Genomic DNA, 22,019 nt, shown 5'->3' with positions numbered 1-22,019 from the left:
ATACACCATAATTTGCACCATGCACTAATTTTAACTAGATTTCTATTAAGGAATTCAGCAATCCCAGATCTACATTCAGGAGATGGAATTGATGCAAAGAGTGCAGCGTCATCTGCATATACAACAAGCTTGTATTCTAGGCCAAATCACATGTCATGCATACAGTATATAGTATGAAAAGTAATGGGCCAAGAACACTACCTTGAGGAACACCAGATATCATATTCCTATACTCACTATGGTGCCCATCAATAACAACTCTGTGATCTATTACTTAAAAATTCAATAATGATGCTAAGAAACAACCCACCCCTCCCAAATGATTGTTTGGAAACAAGGGCCTCATGATTAACACGGTCAAAGGCAGCAATAAAACCAAGGCCAATCATATGAACTTCCTGACCACAATCAAGGAATTTCTGTACAGCATTGGAGATTTTAAGAAGGGCATCACATGCTCCAAGGCCTTTACTAAAACCAAATTGCAAACTAGGGAACATATGATTACCTTCAGCAAACCTATTAAGACCTTTTGACAAAAGACCTTGAAAAACTTTGGATAATATAGGAGTTATGGACATTGGGTGGTAATCAGTTGAACTTGAGCTACCCCAAACATATTTACATAGTGAAGAAACATTTCTAATTATCTTTCTAACTTACGCAAAATAACAGATAACTTTGGAGCTAAGAAATTTGCAGTGTTTAAAAAAAAAGAAAAACAAAGGAATAATACACCTCCACAAGCATCAAGGTCCATCAAGAGATTTTTAATTTCACGAGATCGGAAAGCTAAACTAGTTAGTTTAGCCTTAGGAAAACATGAATGAAAAAGTTCGAGTTTCTCATTACTGAGCTTATTGTCAAAAATATCAGCCAAAAGGGTTGTCTTTTCCTTTGGACAGTGAGTGATAGAGCCATCTGGTTTAAGTAAAGGAGGAACTGTTGCATCTACACCAAAGAGTGCAGATTTAAGGGTAGTCCACCACTTATGCTCCTGGGTTGTACCAGAAAGGGTTTCTTTTATGGTTAAATTATATTCCATTTCAGTTGAAGCATAAACTCTCTGAGCAAAAGCTCTAAGATGAGTATAGTTATTCCAGGTCATATCTGATCTGTTCCCCTTTCAAAGATGATAGGCCTTCTGCTTCTCCAAATAAGCATGTCTACAATCATCATTGAACCATGGTTTGTCCTTCACTCGGTACCTTAGCACACGAGAAGACATAACCCAATCAATTATGTTAACTATATTCCCATTCAAAGGGACAACAGGATCAACGCTACTATACAATTGTGACTAGGTCAAGCCCTAAAGATCATGCAAAATCCCATTCTAGTCTGCTTGAGGTTTCTTATAAATCTTACATGAGTATGATGCATCAGGGACAGACTGCTCAGTCTTCACTACTAATGAAATCAAGGCATGATCAGATGTCCTAACTGGAGGACCAATCTTACTTGCTATAACGCAAAGGGGGTTACCAAACCTGTGAATAGGTTCACTTATGATTTGCTCACAGCATGATTCAGTGGCAAAGTCTAAAGCTCTTAAGCCATGGCGATTGGTGAGAGAAACAAAATTTAAACACTCCCTACAGTGAGCATTGAAATTACCAACAAAGACAAAAGTGGCCTTTCTATCATCTTCTTGTATCTTAGCCATAATGGTAAGAAGACAATCAAAGATAGACTCATCCATGTCTGGATTCTGGTAGATCAAACACAAATAGAAGTTGTCGCTTGCCACAAACTTTTATTACCTTAATCTCATGACATCAACATTCATAGCAGGACTTATGGGAAGCAGGGTATCCAATGCTAATATACACCGCCATCCCTCTGACCCTAGGGATGGCATAGTATTTCAACATTTACTATCTCCCTATTTGGTTTAAAAACATTCACACTTTCATGTATTCCATTTTCAAGTTCTAGAATCAAAATTTTTTCACAATTCACTAATTCATAGTGATCAGGTAATATTTCTGCTTTTTTATATTTTTCTGTTTTGCAATCATTTCTTACTCTCTCCCTTCTTCTTCTCTACATAACGTGAATAGGATTCTAATGTCACAATATTAGAACTCAAGTTGGAGTTGTCAATACCGAAATCCACATTCGTATTTTCCAGGTCATTTTCAGAGGGGTTGGTTTGCAAACAAGTACCAGGCCAAGTTATCCATCTCTTATCAGGGGATTTCAGTCCTCCTATCCCATGTGGCTAAACATGAAAAGAGGTTTTACCAGGGACCAGTCTTCTATTAGAGAGCAGCTCCCTCTCTTTAGGTGAGTGCATATTGGTCAGTGGGGGTAGTTACCCCTCCTACCAACAACTTCAATGTCTGACATCACCAATTACCCGCAAATATGTGAGATTTAAAACCGGATCACTGGCTGCACCCAATGAGGTCTGCCAGAGGGTGATGGCATCTAAATTTGAAATATATACAAAACATGGTCAATGTTCTAACAGTGGTTGCCAACAAAATCCCTATATTGCAAAAAGAGAAATACTGAAATAAAGAAGAAGGCTTAATGAGGTCCAGTCTTAGTCTAGTCTCTCAGAACTGGCCTTAGCAGTATGGTTGAACCTGTCCAGGTGGATAAATACCCCCACCAGCATTGCCCAACACCATCATTGAGACTCTCAAGACCCTCTATTACAGCAAAGTACTGGACCATCAGAGGGGCCACCCTTCCTGAACTGGACAGGATAGGCGCAAAAGAGTGGAGCACTGTCTGCACAAAGGGTGAAGAGGCCAGTGATGGTGATACAGGGTACTGAAGCAAAGCGGGCATTGGGTAAAAAGGAAAAATGGTAAAGCACCAGGCCCATCAGAGTTTTAAATTGAAATGGTCAAGATACTAGCTACATAGGGGGAAGAATAGATGCTTGATTTATTGAGCGCAATATGGGAAGAGAGTTTAATGGTATCTATATATATAAGTAGAAAGGTGACATCATGGAATGCAGTAACTACAGGGGAATTCAATGAACAGAGGGAGCCTTTGTAGGGTGACGGCCAGATCCCGTAGAAAACGGGAATATTCTGAACCTATGCTAAAAGCCGTATCCTTACCCAGGGGGGCTGTGCCCCCCCGGACCCCCCTTACACAACAGTTTCCTTACCTACGAGTACGACGGGAGAAGCTAACTTAAGAAACCCACCTAACCTATGCTAAAAGCCGTGTCCTTACCCAGGGGGGCTGTGCCCCCCGGACCCCCCCTTACACAACATATTTAAGATCCGTAGACCATTTCCAAACGTTTTTATTCTATACAAGATAACAGTCGGAGCGATAATAAACAAATTAGGACGCTTGGCCGTAGCGCTACAAACTACCCGAACAGAGCATGGTTTGAAAGTGTTAGAGAGGGTACTATATGGGAGAGTAAGAGAGATTGTAAAGATTGGGAAACAGCAATATGGATTCATGAGGGGAAGAGGGACTGTGGATGCCATCTTTATAGTAAGGCAGTTGCAAGAAAAGGTAAAGTCATTACCTACTCACTTACAGTCCTCACTGATTGAAAAAATCCTAGGATTATTCCTTCATCAACTATAAAAGCCTCATGGGCAGGGAGACAAACCTGTCTCCCATAAGGCCCCAGAATTTTAACCCTCATTGAGATGATTTTGTATAGGGCATACTGTTTCTTGTCAATCCTAAAGGTAACAACATAGAAATTTTAAGTTTTTCTAGTTTCCTTCACAACACTTTGTTTATAGATATAATGAAATATCTCACTATAAACTCAAAACGTCTTCATTATCATAGTCTACATTTCATTTGAATACTGTCTCACTAACCACACGCTTAGATCGTCCAGAAACCAATTCGAGAAATATAAGCAAAAGGGACCAAATTCCCTCTTCTTTCTTTTCAATAAAGTTTATTACATGGCTAATTTGCCCTTTGTTTCATGGTAATTATCATCAGTTTCCTTTGTCACTAGCCCTTTTCCAAGAAATCTAATCTAGTTTCCTCACCCCTCTTTCATTATATGACCATATAAGGAAGGACAAGGTAATCGTATATACACAATCCACTAACACTGCCTTGCCTAGAAGCTTAATGCTAATCCCGTATCCAAATAAACTTTTACCAGGAACCACATGATGAGTCCCTCTTTAATATAATACCCACCTGACGAAAAACACCTGAACTCTTTTTTTCGCTATACTCTACATCAGGTTCTCACAAGTAGTTATGTAAGATATTTTTTTTTTAGAAAACCGGCAGTATTGACACAGAACTTGCCTCACTACATTACGTACATACATAAACACACATTATTTACATCATCAAATTTATCTGTAAAACATGGCCAAAAAAGAAGGTAAATAAGGTCTGTTCAGAAAAAAATAACCTACCCATCAACTTTTGGAATGTTGTGCTTGGAAAGATAGGGAGGCCAAGCCTGATTAAAACTTTTGAAAACTACATCTTCAGGAACTATATGTACATGTGACTGATGGTATTCATGCTCTATTTCACTGACAATACTGTAATTTGTATCACAACTGTGCTAGGTTTCACCATCTTTACTCGGTACAGATCTAAATACTCTGTCTCTAGTTTGTGTTTCTTTGACTGTAATCTTTTTTTAATACACACGATCGCTTACAAATATCATGACCAGTTTGGTTCTGAACTGCATAAGGTTTTTGTTAGCTCTTTTCAAAATATGTTCTGTGGTGTTCATTACTTTCTGTTACAGAATTAACATACTGTACACACGATGATGTTCAGTTTAGTCATTTAGTAGGTTGGCCAGTGCACCAGCCAGCCCTTGAGATACTACCGCGACAGTGTTATGGGGTCTTCTGACTGGCCAGACAGTACTACGTTGGATCCTTCTCTTTGGTTACGGTTCATTCTCCCTTTGCTTACACACACACACAGTGAATAGTCTGGCCTATTCTTTACATATTTTCCTCTGTCCTCGTACACCTGACAACACTAAGATTGCCAAACAATTCTTCTTCACACAAAGTGTTACTGCACTGTAATTGTTCAGTGGCCACTTTCCTCTTGTTAAGGGTAGAAAAGACTCTTTAGCTATGGTAAGCAGCTCTTCTGGGAGAAGGACACCTCAAAATCAAACCATTGTTCTCTAGTCGTGGGTAGTCGCATAGCCTCTGTACCATGATCTTCCACAGTCTTGGGTTAGAGACATCTTCCTTGAGAGTATACTCGGGAACGCTGTAAAATATTTTATTTTTCCTTGTTTCCTTTCCTCACTGGGCTATTTTCCCTGTTGGAGCCCTTGGGCTTATAGCAACCTGTTTTTCCAACTAGGTTTATAGCTTAGAAATTAATAATAATAATAATAATAATAATAATAATAATAATAATAATAATAATAATAAATTGTTTCAGCTTTATCGTGAAGTCTGGTCTTAGGCAAGTACAGACCCACGGCCAAGCGCGCATCCTCGGTGAGCAACGCCTTTAACCTATATGGGAATGAAATACTGTACTTAACTCTATTTTCGTCTCAGGTGTAATTAAATGGCATTATTTCGCACAGATTTGGTTTTCTTGTCTTTTGCAGATTACTTTTGTTTTACCTGATCTTTACTCTATCGGTTCCTGTTAAGCGAATAAGGCAGGGTTTTGGCGGGGAGCGACGATGCCATATCAAATATTACCATCACGTTGTATGGCGTATGGAGGTAGCATAGGTTATATAATGCAAATATGATTAATTTATAATAAATATTCGCCGATTATTAAATGCCCTCGTAATTTCCTTACTTTTAATAACAATAAAATGACACGTTTCTTTTTAAACGTGGCAGAGAATTTTTACAGCGCTGACAAATCCTATCTCAGGCATTAAACTGACCTTAGGGCATAAATATGTCAAACAGCGTGTGTCCCCATAAAGACGACTCAATAAAAACAGTCATTAAGGAGTCTGTCACCCGACATTCATGACCCAAAACTATCATCTATTTGTTTTGTATTTCGGATGACAAACAATTTTACTTCTACATAAATGATATAGGTGACACTACTGAAACTCTAAACCGAATCCTTGATAGTGTTAGAGAATGGATGATAATTAAACAACTAAAATTAAATGAGAACAAAACTGAGTTCATGGTGGTGGGAAAGAGAAACACTGTGAGAAGCTTGGGTGATATTCAAATGAACATAAATAATGACACAGTGCCGGTGTCTAGGTGTATTTCTTGACTGTAACTTGTCTCTCAATGCCCAAATAAGTAATGTAGTAAAAACTGCTGATTATCATCTAAGAAATATTAGATGAACTGTGTTATTACCAGTATTGACTACTGCAACTCCATCTATTACAACTTACCAAAAGTACAACTTAAGAAATTACAAAACATAATAAACAGAGGAGCAAGACTGATAAAAGGTGTCCCACCTAGAGAAAGGATCACCCCAATACTAATTGATTTACACTGGCTGCCAATTAAAGAGGGAATTGAATTTAAAATATGTATAATAACCCAACAAGTTATCAGAACTGGTCGTCCAAAATACTTGATAAAATTGCTACATATTGCGCAGAAAACAAATTGTGTTGACACAAGAATAGTTACAGATGGTTTCAAAGTACAGTCAAACCTCTAGCTACGAAAGAATCGGCTTACGAAATTTTCACTTCACGAAAGGAGATGCGAAGAATTTTATGACTCGAATCATGAAAAATGTTTCGGACAACAAAAGGCAGTACAAGCGGGAGCATCCAAGATGGATTTTAAGATTCGCACGCCCCCAGCCCGTAAACTCACTACCATCCTCCTGTGTTCCCATTGGTTATCTCCCTACTTGGATGCTAGTTACTACCATGAGATCATGCTCTCCTATTGGTCGGTATCTACTGTACTGTATCCCATCGTGCATCTACGTATCGGTGTTCCTATGTCTTCTCGTTCCTGCAACGGTATCGTATGCATTGACTTAGTGTTTGTGATATCGCTTTCGAAACAATTTTACTGTATTACGTACTGTTATCGTGTGTGATCCTACGATGCATCATTAGCCATGGGTCCCAAGAAAGTCACTGATGTTAAGGGAAAGAAGAGGATGATGCTTTCCGTGGAGATTAAGGTGAAAATAATAAAGAAATACGAGGCTGGCATACAGTCAAGTGTGCTCGCGAAGGAATATGGCTGAAATCCATCTACGATAGGAATGATCCTTAAGCAGAAGGGAGCTATCAAAGCAGCAACACCTTCTAAGGGCGTGACTTTTTCTCCAGCAAGAGAAGCCACCTCCATGATGAGATGGAGAGACTGCTGCTTGTCTGGATAAAGGACAAAGAAATGTCTGGAGACCCTATCACCGAAGCAATACTCTGCCAGAAAGCCGGCGCCATTTTCAGTGATCTTGTGTATGCTCAGGCTGATGCAGATGCAGGAGAAGGAAAATCGAAGCAGGAACCCCCAGAGTTCAAAGCTTATCATGGGCGGTTTGAAAAATTTAGGAGACGCTCAGGCATTCATTCGGTGGTGCGTCATGGGGAGGCTGCAAGCTCGGACACGAAAGCAGCCGAAGCCTTTGTTAAGACGTTCGGCGAGTTGACTGTCCGGGATGGCTACAGTCCCCAGCAAGTCTTCAAGTGCGACGAGACTGGGCTTTTTTGGAAAAAAAAAATGCCTCGTCAAACGTACATCACAGCAGAAGAAAATGGGCTACCCGGGCATAAGCCTATGAAGGATAGGCCTACCCTTGCATTATGTGCAAATGCCAATGGGGATTGCAAGGTGAAACCCCTGCTGGTGTATCACTCCGATACTTCTCGAGCCTTCAAGACCCGCAAAATCGTTAAGGAAAATCTAAACGTGTTGTGGAGGGCTAATGGAAAAGCCTGGGTAACAAGACAGTTGTTTATCGAGTGGATAAATATTTGTTTTGGCCCAACTGTGAAAAAATATTTGGAAGAGAAGTGCCCTCCTATGAAAGGCCTGCTGGTACTGGACAATGTCCCTGGTCACCCTCCTTCCCTCCATGTACATATTGCACCACAATATTCCTTTGTCAAGATTCTCTATCTTCCACCCAACACCACCCCTCTCCTCCAGCCCATGGACCAGCAAGTGATTTCAAAGTTTAAGAAACTCTACACGAAATATCTCTTCAAGAGATGTTTCAAAATCATTGAGAGCACAATCCTCACCCTTCGTTAATTTTGGAAGGAGCATTTTGATATTGTCCTATGCCTCAAAATGATGGATCAAGCTTGACAGGAGATTTCGAGGCACATATTGAACTCTGCTTGGAGGAAGCTGTGGCCTGATTCCATCTCCGCACGAGATTTTGAGGGCCTCCACGCCGACCAAACTGAAGACGATTCCGAAAATGTTGACGATCCTGAACCTGATGCTCAATCTGAAGTTGCCAAGATTGCTGCACTCGGGAAGTCCATGGGTCTGGAAGTTGATGAGGCCGACATTGATGAGCTTATCCAGGAGCACCAAGATGAACTTACGACGGATAACCTGAAGGAGTTGGAGGCCATGCGAGTGAAGAGTACAGCGGGGGTGAGGAGGATGAGCCACTGACAACGCAGAAATTAAAGAGGGTCTAGATGGCTACTTTAAAATGGTGACTTGTAGAAAAGAGACACCCAGAAATAATTCTCACAGGTCGTGCTCTTGAGTACTGTAATGAAGTTTGCCCGAGTTATTTCAGGAACATTTTAAGAAGCAGGCAGAACCAAGCTTCTTTGGACGCATATTTTAGTAAGAGGCCTTTGGTAGAAGCAGACCAAGCGCCAGCCAAAAAATGAAAAAAAAAAGTGGTAGTACTGATGAAGAAAATGCGTAGTGTAATTAAATTTAGAAAATAGAAAACGTAAAGTAAAAAAAAAAAAAAAATAGAAAAATAGAAAAAAAAATATATTTTATTTTAAGTTTATTGTCAAGTTAAGTGATAATATTTCCTGCCATTTGTAAATGCGTTTCTTAAAATTAAGTGTTAATGTTTTCTGTCATTTATAAATCGGTTTTGTAAAGTTAATTAAGTGTTTACGTTTTCTGCAACTTGTACGCAAACGTTTTTCACCATTTCATCCTCCTCTACCGCCCCGCACTTCACTCTCGGACATCGCCTCACTCCAAGGGTAAGGTTCCACATACTTTACATACTTTATTTTTACTGTTTGCTCTAATTAAACTCTTCTTTTTCAGAATATTAATGTCAATTTATTATCAAATTATCACAATACAGTACTTTTCATATATTTAGTACATTTAGGGCCGAATATCATTTTTATAATCATTTAATGTGGTGTTTTTCTAGGGTCTGGAACGAATTAGGCTAGTTACATGTAAAAGGCGACTCGCTACACGAAAAACTCACTTCATGAAAGCGCTTACGGAACCAATTAATTTCGTGTTGTGAGGCATCACTGTATTGGAACCTAGACATATGTCTACTGTAAGCTCCAGAGCCTTTAAATATGCTGCTGTGAGACTATACGATAGGCTCCCACGAGACATCCGAATGATTGAAGACATTAAGGTTTTCAAGAGGAAACTGAAGACTTTCTTATTCCGTGAGTTGTTTGACAGTGACGATTTAACAGTAAATGAGCAATTCGTGATTTGAAATGGTGAATACTCTGAACGAACAAGATAAAACGACAGTGGAGGTCCTGTAGAGAGTGGGGTTCCCTGCTGTATGGGACCGGAAAAGCAGCCGTCAAAGTAAATTAAGTAAAGTTTATTTCAAGTTCCCCTGGTAAAACCAATCTCGTTAGGGCTGACGATCAGACTCCAACTGAATCAATTGACCCAATAAACAGAACCAATACCTCTCTAGAACCTAGAGAATGGCTAATGACTCTTGATCAAAAGTACTATAATTCTGTCCTGTGACTTTCAACGACCTAGACGTAAAACAAACAGGTTGCTCTCTAACTTCATCGCCTCGTTGTGAAAACACGCCACTGATAGCTATGCTATTCGCATTTGTCGTTACCAAAACAGATGATCTAAGCGTGAAAATGCGCATAACTCATCGCTAGTTAAGTTCAGTTGGTTAAATGCCCTTTCTTTTTCAATCCCCAATTTATTACTTTTTGCTTTTTAAAATTATCTAAGCTAAGGGTCTGGCTATCTCCCCATTCCTAATACATTTACAGTACTATCCAGAGAGCCTGAGAAAACTAGCTATCTTTGGGGATTACTCAGCCTAAGGTACTCTCAGATTACTTCTACTTTCATCATCATCTCCTCCCACGCCTATTGATGCAAAGAGCCACGACTAGATTTCTCCAGTCTTCCCTATCTTGAGCTTCTTTGAAATCAACACTTCTACATTCAGCATCTCCTACTTCATGTTTCATCGTCCTTAGCCATGTAAGCCTGGGTCTTCCATCCCTTCTAGTACCTTGTGGAGCCCAGTTGAAAGTTTGGTGAACTAATCTCTCATGGGGAGTGCGTAGAGCATGCCCAAATCATCTCCATCTACCCCTTACCATAATCTCATCTACATATGACACTCGATTGGCATATGTGGGATTTCTAATCCCGTCCTCCCATTTAACTCCCAATATTCTTCTGAGTGCTCTAAAGTTGCAGCTTGACTAATGATAATGATAATACAAAAGAAAAAAAAATATGATGACGACTACAACAATAACAACAGCAGCAGCAGCAGCAACAACAACTACAATAATAATAATAATAATAATAATAATAATAATAATAATAATAATAATAATAATAATAATAATAATAATAATAATAATAATAACAGCAGCAGCAATTGAATAACAACAAAATGATAATAATAACCATAATCCACGAAAATGTCACACAATACATCTACGCTTTTAACTATACTACTATTTTTTTTTTTTATTGTGAGTGACAATTTTAGTCATGGTCTAGGACTTTTCATCAGGCATAACGATATTGTCAAATGTAACTCGATGGTATCTCTTACAAGGACAGTTATTGATCTAAAAATTATTGATCATGAATATTCAGTGTTTTCAACAAATGTAAAAATAAGGATATAGCCTACAAGACAATACTGTGTTTGCTTTCAGGTGGCTTGCACAAACTGGAAAAGATTATGGATGATACTGACTGGTTTAACTTCAGTTGAGGATCCCATGCTTATACCTGAAAATGTCCCTCATAGGATCCATGACAGGATGATGCTGATCAAACAACCAATCACGGTAAGTTGGAAATATTTATCTAACTTTTTACGCTCTAAAATTAAAAGATTAAAATAAATTTTATGTTCAAAGATACAACATTCATTTTAATAAAGCTATGCTGTTCAGCACAGTATGGTGACTAATTGAAGAATGGAATTCTGAATCTTATCTTGGATGAATAACAGTAGTTAGAGGAATTTCATACTCGTAATGGAACAGTTGTCAATAACTGCATTGGTGAGCAAAAGTAGCAGTATCTAGGAAAACAACCGAAAAGACTGAAGAGAACACCCCAGGTAACATAAAAGGTTTGTATATTATGAATATCAAAACCATTACAAATTTACTCTAAAATTGGGTTTTGACGAAGGAGAAACCTATATTTTGGTGAGTACTGTGTAGTCCCTAAGTCTTTCCTGTAAAGGCTAGAATAAAAACTCTAATACGACATGATAAAGCAAAAAGAATATTGTATACCAGGAACATCAAAAGATTAAGAAATTTTTGTCTAAAATAAGTTTAAACGAAAAAAAAAAAACTATTTTTTTTTTTTTTTTTGTAGAAGCTGTGTGGTCCCCAAGGGCTTTCCTATAAAGGGTAGAACACGAAATCCAATACAACATGATAAACCAAAGAAACATTGTCTTCCATGCCTTGGGCCTTATGTATCAAAGTCCAAGGCACTAACTCAGTGTGTAGGGACTACACAGCACCTTCTCCAAAATATACTTTTCCTTTATCAAAACCCCTCTCTTGGGGGTTAGGCTGCTGTGTGGTCCTCAAGGACTATTACGGAACACGTTCCAACATTCTGGTCCAAACGGGCTTTCCATTCTGATCCGGCACCTCAATCTGATTCCTGCGCACTCTATGAAGTCTCGCCAGCGCGCCCGCGTGCGAGCCCAGGGTATTCTCGTGCACCCGCGCCCCCGCATCAGCGCTTCGACAGTCTCTCGTGCGCGACCCCCGGGTATTCCCCAACGCGCTCCCTAGCGCAATCACCAATACCCTTCCCCGCGCGAGGCTGCCGGACATCGCGTGGTAAGGGTACCATCACCACATCCCCCCCCCCAACCACAAAACAGCGCGCTTGCCGGTGGGGAGGAAGGTTCCAGAAAGGTCCAGGGACATGCCTTCCTTATCTTTCTACAGGCGACTTCCCCTCCAGAGGGAGTGTCTGACAGTGCAGCCGTTAGCCGGCAGCCTGGTTTGGGACTCTAATCAGAGCTGTAGCACAGGCTTTTAAGCTGTTCTCTCTGAGTTGAGCCACAAATCCTTGGCTGCATCCACTCCCCCGATGAGGAAAAGAAGAGTTTCGGACGAGGTAACTTCTCCGAGGACGTAGCTGTCTCCTTGTAAGTCTTCGAGGCAGGCACTCTTCCTCCTCAGACTTTTCTCCCTCACCTTCGGACGAAGTTTTCCCGCCCTCAGGAGAGTCACGGGAGGTGAGACGTTCCCCAATCACACCATTGAGGGAAACCCCACCTCGCGCGGTAAAGTCTTCTCAAATAGGGGTGGAGAAGAGCCTGCCTCCGTCGTGGTTGGATTCCTGCATCCCTCCCGGGAGGGAGTCAAAGGACTCCAAGATAGTAACAGGAGTCCCCTAGCACCAAAATCTACAGGCTCAGACATTCTTTCGTTATGGGAACAAACCTGTTTGAGCCTTAGGACGTGAAGCAGGCGGCTGAGAGGTGTAGGAAGTCGCCAAGACTCCCTCCTATATGGGGCTTTGACATTCAAGCCCTATAAACCTCCAGCACCTCAGCAACCACGTTCCACCAAAACAACGGCAGCTAAGACAGTGGGGTCGAAGCCCTTTCCGGTCAAGGATAAGAAAGGCAAGTAGTCCCCCAGGGGAGGGAAGAATCCTAGAAGGGGCAGCCGAGGCCGCAAACGCTAGGATTGCCAGTTCCCCTGCATGTCTAGACCTACAAGGTTGCGCAGACAGGTTGCGGCAACTCAGGGCCGTTTCCTGGACGCTTTCCGTAATCAGTCAGGGATATCGCGTCCTGTTCACAACACCTCTACCTCCCCCGAGGACAAATCCGGTGTCATTTAGCACCCTTGCCATGGGATCAGCAATGGGGCAAACTCTGTGGGCAGAGGCCCAGATTAAAGCAAACTCCGGTCAGCATGGAGACCGCAGACACAGTCAGTCTTGCAGTAAACCGCAATACTTCTTGTGTATACTGGACCTGAAGGACGCGTACTTCCAGATCCCAGTCCATCCGTTTTCAAGGAAGTACTTAGGATTCAGCATAGACAACAAGGAGTACCAGTTCAAGGTGCTGTGTTTCGGTGTCTCCACAGCACCACAGGGTTTCACCAGTATTTACCCTAATATCATTGTGGGCACTCAGGATCGGCTTCCGTCTCCTCCATTATCTGGATAACTGCCTGATCCTAGCAGACTCGGAGTCATTCACTCTTTGACACCGAGACAAACTTTTAGGACTTTGCCAGGACCTAAGGGTCATGGTAAGCCTCGAGAAGTCCGCCCTGCTGCCCAATCAAAGACTGGTTCACCTAGGCATGATTATAGACACCAATCTCCATAAGGCCTTTCCATCATACGAGAGGATAGCAAGGCTGAGAAGAGTCACAAGCCCTTTCCTCAGACGAGAAGAGCTTCCAACCCAATCGTGGTTACGTCTCCTCGGTCACCTTTCACCCTTGGCTCGTCTAGTTCTCAACGGTCGCCTTAGGATGAGGTTTCTCCAGGGGCGACTCAAGTCCTAGTGGAATCAAGACTGCGATTCCCCGGACATCATGATCCCTATGGATCCTGCGGAACAGACGAACCGCCAGTGGTGGGTGACAGGCCAGATCCTACGAAGAAGAATGGATCTTCTCGTTTCCTTCCCATGGATTGGATGCTGTTTTCGGACACCACAAAAGAAGGGGGGGGGGCCACGTTCTGTACCACAGTACCTCAGGCCTGTGGTCAGAATCGGAAAAGTGCCTCCATATGAATCTGCTAGAGATGAAGGCCGTCTTCCTGGCCCTTCAACAGTTCCAACAAAGACCTGGCAGATCATTCTGTGGTGTGATGAGCTACAACACCACAGTAGTAGCTTACATCAACAAGCAAGGAGGTACCTTTTCAAAGCAGCTATCCCATCTCTCAGTAGAGATACTGAGATAGACCGAAGTCCACTCGATTCCTCCATCGGCTCGCTTCATTCCAGACAAAGGAATGTGCTCGCCGACAGTTGGAGCAGAGCGTCTCAGATAATGAGTACCGAGTGGTCCTTGAATTATTCAGTAGCCAACAAAGTCCTAACTTTGTGGGGTTGCCCGACTGTGGATTGGTTCACTACAGCGCTGAACTTCAAGCTCCCGCTATATTGCCCCCCAGACCCAGATCCCAAGGCACTCTGGCAAGATGCCTTCCAACAATGGTGGAACAGCACCGACGTATACGCTTTTCCCCCTGTTCTGTCTGATGAGGAAGGTGCTCAACAAGACCAGAATATCGGTCAATCTTTCGATGACCCTTTATAGTTACGCTATGGCATCACGCAGAATGGTTTCCGGACCTTCCGCAACTCCTATCAGAGTTACAGAGAGAGCTCCCTCCACGACACAATCTACTCAGACAACCACATGCCAACATCTTTCACAAAGCCGTAGCTTCGCTTCGACCTCATGCCTGGAGACTATCCAGCATCTCCTCACCAAGAGAGGATTATCGCAACAAGTTGCGAACGGGATGTCTGGACACCTGCGTAGGTCATCCGCAGGGGTCTACCAAGCAAAGTGGCAAGTTTTCTGTGGTTGGAGTCGTGAAGGGGTATCTCTCCACTCGATACCACTATTCCAGCGATAGCGGAGCGTATATTTGCGGGAAGAATGCGCCTTTCAGTCTCGGCAATGAAAGGCTATCGCTCAGCCTTAAATCTAGCCTTCAGGCTCAAAGGAGTGGACATTTCTTCCTCGCTAGAACTTTCCCTTCTCATTCGAAGATATGATCTTACCTGCCTTCAGTCGGAAGTAAGAGCTCCTCCATGGAACGTGGTTCGAGTTCTCAGGTCTCGTAAGAGACCTCCCTACGAACCATTACGCAGGCTTCAGATCGCCACCTAACTTGGAAGGTGGTGTTCCTACTAGCTTTGGCCTCTGCCAAGCGAGTCAGTGAACTTTATGGTCTCTCGTATGACATCGCCCATGCAAGGGGATGAGGGGAGGTAATGTTCAGATTCATCTCTGAGTTTGTGAATAAGACACAGAATCCGGGAGTGCCGGATCCTCGATTCGACTCTTTCCGGATTTCGAGTCTTTGTTCTGTAACAGATGACCCAGACCATCCCCTACTGTGTCCAGTAAGGAGTCTGAGGTTATATCTCAAAGAACGGCTGTACTGTATTCATCCCCAAGTGCAAGCTTTGTTTGTGAGCACTGGGAGAACGAAGAGGAGGGTCACCAAGAATACCATCTCGGCTTGGATTCGTAGGGTGATCCATCTGTCCCTGAATCCTGACCCTCCTCCATCATGTCGCCTTAGAGCGCATGATGTCAGGGGCGTAGCTACGCCCCTGGCCTTCAAGAAGAACTTCTCAGTGACGCAGGTTCTACAAGCAGGGGTGTGGAAGCGTCAGACGACCTTCACAGCCCACTACTGTACCTACAAAACGTGACCCACAGGAGGCTCGATACGTTCTCTATCGGCCCTGTGGTGGCTGCACAACAGCTGGTTTAAACCTCAGGCTACTTAATGGACAAGTAGCAGAGGGTTGAGGGCATTGTTACCCAGTTTTAGTCTGCATGAAAGAAAAGGTATGTCTGGCCCATATTTTTTTCTTCATCTTCCCCTCTCTTGGGAAAAGCAGCATCCTGGGTTCTCTGCACAGCTGACCTCAAACCACTGCAGGTAAACCATGTTTCCTTGTGTTCCTAGTATTAAGTTAATACTGTCACATCCCCATACCCTGATGAGGTGGTATTGGGAAAGTCCTAGCCTAAAGTTTTCCATCTAAGAACTTCAGGTCAACTTCCTAGGATGAGTCACACATAATCCTTCACACACAGCTGATGTAGGCCGCAGCCCTTGCATAGCAAGGTGCGAGCGAGGTGCAGGGACTCTTTATTGTTGAGTGCTGACGCACTCAGATAATGAGTCCCCGGGCAAAGCCAAAAGTCAGTATGGCTGGGACTTTTCCACCCTTCCTAAGGGTTGAGTCACCCATATTAAATAGCGTGGTTTGTATTTCAGTTACGGAACAAATGACAAATTCGGAGATAATTTGTATTTTTCCTAATTATACATACCTTAGCTATTTAATTAAACTCGCCCGCCAGCCCTATCCCCCGTGAAGTCCTACCTCTAAGCAAAGTGAGCTCAGCACACAGGTGTTTGAGGGGGGGAGGGGTAGCAAGCTAACTAGCGATGGGGGTAGTAAACCCACGTTAAAATTCTAATGGCTCATCATTTCATCTACGCCGAAAGTAATACTGTACCCATATTAAATAGCTAAGGTTTGTATAGTTAGGAAAAATACAAATTATCTCCGCATTTGTCATATTTAGCATAAAATATCTTTTAGAAAAAAAACTCATATTATTGGAGGTCTACATCAGTTCTTTATAGGGTAGTAATCCAGGTCTTAATATTAATTATCAAGGGAGGAGATAAAATTTGGAAAACACTCATTTTCAGGATAATTTGCCCTGTCATCGCAAAACCGAAGGTTAGAGGCAAAAATCCTATGCAGTTTGGAAATGTACTAAGTCACCTTATTAATTGGTATGAATGTCATAGTCCTGTCCTTAAAAAACGGCATTAGCCGGCCGGCCCCCTTAAAAGCTTAAGATAGAGACGACTGGGGAAATCTAGCAAAGGCCCTTTGGACCATTAGGCGTAGGAGATGATGATGATGAATTTTATATCAATAAGTACATTTTTAAGTTAAAAACACAGTGAGTAGTACTTTTTTTGGCTCAGCCATGTCGTCCTGATGGAAGGTTCCTTTAGGCAGCTTTCTAATGGATATTTAGCTACAGTGATACTCCCAGAGAATTGAACATAGGTCTCCAGAATTCTAACTCTTGGCGCGAGTATCCTTTAAGAAAATTCTTAAGGATATCGCATAATATCAGGGGACGTATTTCTTGATACCACACATGGCAATCTTCGCCCCAAATAGAGTTTTCGCTCTGAGGGGGAAGAGTGGCGAAAATGAAGGGGAGCCGTCGTCAAGGTTACCCGGTGGATCCCCTTCCCATACTACTACAGCGCCACGCATGGCGACTCATTCCTTTGTTAGTAGCGAATTAAGCACGGTGTATCTCCCGCTTGCTCTCGATGTTGTGTTACTAATATTTGGATATATCATGCATTCTCCAGCATCTTCAGCCTCTGGAAAATTGAGTATTTAATCTTTCCTGTGTATAATTTTTAGCTCCCTTCTTACAGTTAAATTAGCATAATTTAGATGTGTTTATCGAAGCATAGCCGTTCACTGGAGGCGTCATTTTGGACGCTGTCGTACGCCATATATGCTTTATTTAGTCAGTAGTACGACGTTCCCGATAATTAGCTTTAATGAATATACATAAACATGAAGAATGTTTATATATATTTACAAGTATAAGAAAAAGTAAGTATAAAGAAAAAAAGCATTAATGGCTGTCAAAGAGGCGAGGGAGAGAGCGGACACGTCCATCTCCCACCCGAGCCGATAGTAAAGTGAGCTCAGCACACAGGTGTGTGAGGGGGGGGGGGGGGTAGCAAGCTACCCCTCCCTAACCCCCGCTAATGAATTTTTTCATTAGGGTAAAAAAATAAACCCTAAAAATCGGGGAAAAAGTAAGAAAAAATGAAAAAAAAAATTGCAAAAAAAAAGGGCAACATTTGATTGTTTTATAATATCTTTCTAAGTTATATACCAAATTTCAAAGCTATTTCTTTAAAACTAAGGGCAAAGATAGAATTTGAAGGTCAATAAGTTTAGTTTTGAGATACAATACGGACGTTCAAAGTTTTTCTTTGTATTTTTACTAAGACAATATTAATAAATTCTAATTATTATGAATTTTATGTTCCTTTTTGGATATCAATAAACGAAAAAAAAATTGTTATCATAATTTGATCATATATAAAGATAATCTTGCTCAATATCTTGCTTTTTTTGGCTCCTGTCAAGCAAGGCGGCTGCTCCTCCATCCAGACCACTCTCTCTGCGTCACTACCGATATTATCCACTTCTGAACTTTTAATAGAGTGAATTTTATTCTTCCTTATGCCAGCAAGATGTTGAAACTATCTTTTCCTCTTTGAAATGATAAAAAACGGATTTTGACATAGGAAAAATCTATTTTTGGGTGAGATAGCCATGTCGTCCTGATGGAAGGTCCCTTCGGCAGCTTCCTACTGTATAATATTTCACGGGGTTCTAACCCCCGGAACAACTATCCTAAGATATCGTGTATAATCAGGGACGTTACTGTAGATAACCATAGATATCTGCACCCCTAAAAGATTTAACCCAGTCTAGGAAACTAGGGGAAAGGATAAGAGATCCCCTTCCGCTATGGTACCCACACATGTCCCTGATAGCATCATTCCTTTGTTCGCAGCATTTCTACTTGTACTTAGTTTTTCGAGTGCGCCTGTTCTCAGCCTTTTTGTTGTAATTCCTCGCGTGATGGCTTCCTCTTCGTCGCCTAAGTTGAGTACCCTCATCTTTTACAGTTTGAATTAGCTGTAGGTGTTTTAGATCCACATCTATTGGGCGCCAAGTCGTGTAACCGACTGCCCTTTTTATTTTGTGTTCACTTAGTCTTATTTCACTAGTATCACATTAGCTAGCCTTATTTTAGCATTACGATGCCTTGGGCTCTATTTTGTGAATACATTTACCATGCATTGATATAGTTTTCGTTTAAGTTTTAGTGAATGTCAGAGGTCAAACTCAGACACGTAATCTCTATGAGGTTTGTGGTAGGACTGTAGGGCAGCGGGAAGGGTGTAATTACCGTCTAATCGTCTTGTGACTTGTGGAAGCTATAGAGATGCCATTGTTCACAATTTCTTTTACATAAAAATTTAATAATTATCAAAATTTACAATAACAGAAGAAATACTGCACTTTCTTGTAGGGAACATTGTTTTTGGTTTATTGAGTTACTTTTACTAATTACCCTGTAACTATGAAAGTAAGAGAAATTTTGACAAGATATTTCATATACGCATTCTCCATTGCCATACGATGCTCAGTGAATTTTTTCAGGATTTTGTGTTCTTCTTCCTATACCCGCATATATTGGCATTCTGGCTGGGCCCCTAAAATCAATATTTCTCCATTTGCCATCTCCTACTTCAAGCTTCATAGTCCTCAGCCATGCAGGTCTGGGTCTTCCAACTCTTCTAATGCCTTGTGGAGCTCAGTTGAAAGTTTGGTGAGCTAATATCTCTCGAGGAGTGCGAAGAGCATGACCAAACCATCTCTATCTACCCCTCACCATGATCTCATCCACATATGGCACTTGAGTAATCTCTCAAATAGTTTTATTTCTAATCCTATTCTTCCATTTAACTCCTAATATTCTTCTGAGGGCTTTGCTCTTAAATTTACAAAATCTGTTGGATGTTGTTTCATTGTCATACCACGACTCATGTCCATACAGTAACACGTATCTCACTAAACTGATATATAGCTCAGTTTTTATATGTAATTTCTGGCAATTTCATTTGCAAATCTTACTTAACCTACCCATTGATTTGCTTTTTTCAATCTTTAATTAAACTCCTTGTAATATCATGCTTATCTATTTACAATTAATTTTATATTAGTTTATTTTATATAAAATTAATTGTAAATAAATAAGCATGAGATTAAAAGGAAAATATGTTTCGATCTGTTATTTACTAACTGAAATGAAATAAAAATATTTTGCAAATATATAGGATTGTCTCTAATATTTAGTAGATATGCTCTATAGCAGTGGTCGCCGACCACTGACCACTGGTAGTCTACAGAAAATTTGAGACATTCCAATTTTTATGTTTTCTCAATCCTCTTCAGGAAACCCCAGTACAAACTGCACAGAACACAGAGCCCAGTGTTGTTGATTAATGATTTTAGGGTGATTTAACACTAAAAATTCAAATCCAGCATTTAGCAGGATAAAACAGCACTGATTAACTAACAGCACTTGTAGTTACTGATGGATTGTTTTGGTTATCATCACACAAAGGTACAGTACATGATCCAAGGTATGGCAATGTGTGGATAACAGATCAATTTGGAGCAAATATTAAAAATATTTAAACAGAAATGAGAAATAAAGCCTCATCGATCTATCATGTAACGCTAGTCTCAAAGCTTAATTCCGGTCATCTTTATCAAGACTTAATTTTTTACTCTATAAAAAGAGAATACCCTTCACAGGGTGAAAAAGCAATGAAAATTTTGATTAAATTATCATTTATGTGAAAAGACATTTTCATCTGCCACAGCAATTAAGACTACCTACTGGTATTGGATTGACATAAAATCGACTTTTCGTCTCGCATACATCATTTGAGCCAAAAATTCACGAACCTATAGCAAATAAGCAGATGTAAATATCTCTAAAATGTGTAATGATTAAACAAGCTTTAAATTTTCATTTTTGTTTGTAATACTTAAACTTGAAATTTGTTATATTAAATACTTATTTTTCATATTAATACAACAAAAGTTCTCTTGATTGTTATTTTCTGCGCCGTTATCGAAGATTTTGCGAAGGGTATGTATTCGTCACTGTCCGTTTCTTTGTGAAGACTTTACACAAAAACTACGGAACTGATTTTGATCAAACTTAGTCGTCAGGTTGGGCATGATCCAAGAAAGAATCTGTAATATTTTGGATAAAGTACAAGTGCGTGGTAGAGAGCATGCCTTCTCCACGCAAAACAGACCTATTTTTTCTGTTACCTCTACTACGTACTTGTACTTTGATGTATTTTCTTCAAAATCTAAAAGATTTGTCCTTTGATCATACCCCACATGGCCACCAAGTTTCGTTGAAAATGGATTGATAGTTTTTGCGCAATGCTGTTCACAAACGAAAAACAAGCAGTTTATTTTGCTCTTAACTCCACTGCGTTCTTGTACTTTCATGTATTTTTTTCCAAATCTAATGAATTTGACCTTAGGTCATACCCCATATAGCCATTAAGTTTCCTTGAAATTAGTTCCGTAGTTTTTACGTAATGTTGTTCACGAGACATAAGTATTGAGATTGTTATTAGAGTACTGGTGAGTACTTGTACTTTGATGCATTTTCTTCAAAATCTAACGAATTTGTGGTTGGGTCATATGCCACATGTCCATCAAGTTTCTTTGAAGTTGTTTAGATGTTTTGGCTTAATGTTGTTCACAAGCAGGAAATTAACGCTGAAATTATATCAAGATAATTCTTTGTACATGTATTTTGATGAACATTATCCAAAATGTTACAGATTCATCCTTGGGCCATACTCAACATGACAACCAAGTTTGGACAAAATTGGTACAGTAGTTTTTGAGTAAAGTTGCTTACATACAAACACGCAAACAGACAGAGAAGGTTGAATGCATACCTTCGCAAAATCTTCAACATAATCGTAGATTTTGCTTTCCCTATCTCTTCGTAGAGAACAGGGCAAATAAGAAATACACCTTGACAGTAAAATCTTTGTCAAAAAATTGCCTGAAAGGTTTGTTGAGGGTCTCTTGAAGGATCTCAAAACTATGGTCACAATCCACACTGGGAGTTGAGTTCTCTTGAAGGACAGGACTACTCAAAGCTTCTCATGAGCATTGCTAACTCCCAGGACAAGGATTATGCCTCTCAGTCTGAAACCTTGGTTTAAAGCTGAGTGATAGCATTTCAC

The 22,019-nt window shown here is 40.8% G+C and overlaps 2 protein-coding genes across 2 annotated transcripts in view; both read left to right on the top strand.

Moving 5' to 3' along the window:
* The window catches only part of Top3beta (topoisomerase 3-beta), a 360,065-nt gene that overhangs the window by 143,688 nt on the left and 194,358 nt on the right, over nucleotides 1-22,019 (top strand). The window lies entirely within an intron of this gene.
* The window catches only part of LOC137657141 (carbohydrate sulfotransferase 11-like), a 90,315-nt gene that overhangs the window by 61,486 nt on the left and 6,810 nt on the right, over nucleotides 1-22,019 (top strand). The window contains exon 5 of the mRNA XM_068391496.1: nucleotides 11,045-11,179. Within this exon, the coding sequence (XP_068247597.1) occupies nucleotides 11,045-11,179 (135 nt within the window). The remainder of the gene's footprint in view (nucleotides 1-11,044; nucleotides 11,180-22,019) is intronic.

Source organism: Palaemon carinicauda, chromosome 18 (assembly GCF_036898095.1).
Source record: "Palaemon carinicauda isolate YSFRI2023 chromosome 18, ASM3689809v2, whole genome shotgun sequence".
NCBI classification, from domain to species: domain Eukaryota; kingdom Metazoa; phylum Arthropoda; class Malacostraca; order Decapoda; family Palaemonidae; genus Palaemon; species Palaemon carinicauda.
Note: the sequence above shows the minus strand (reverse complement) of the source record. Positions and strands in the feature narration are given on the sequence as shown.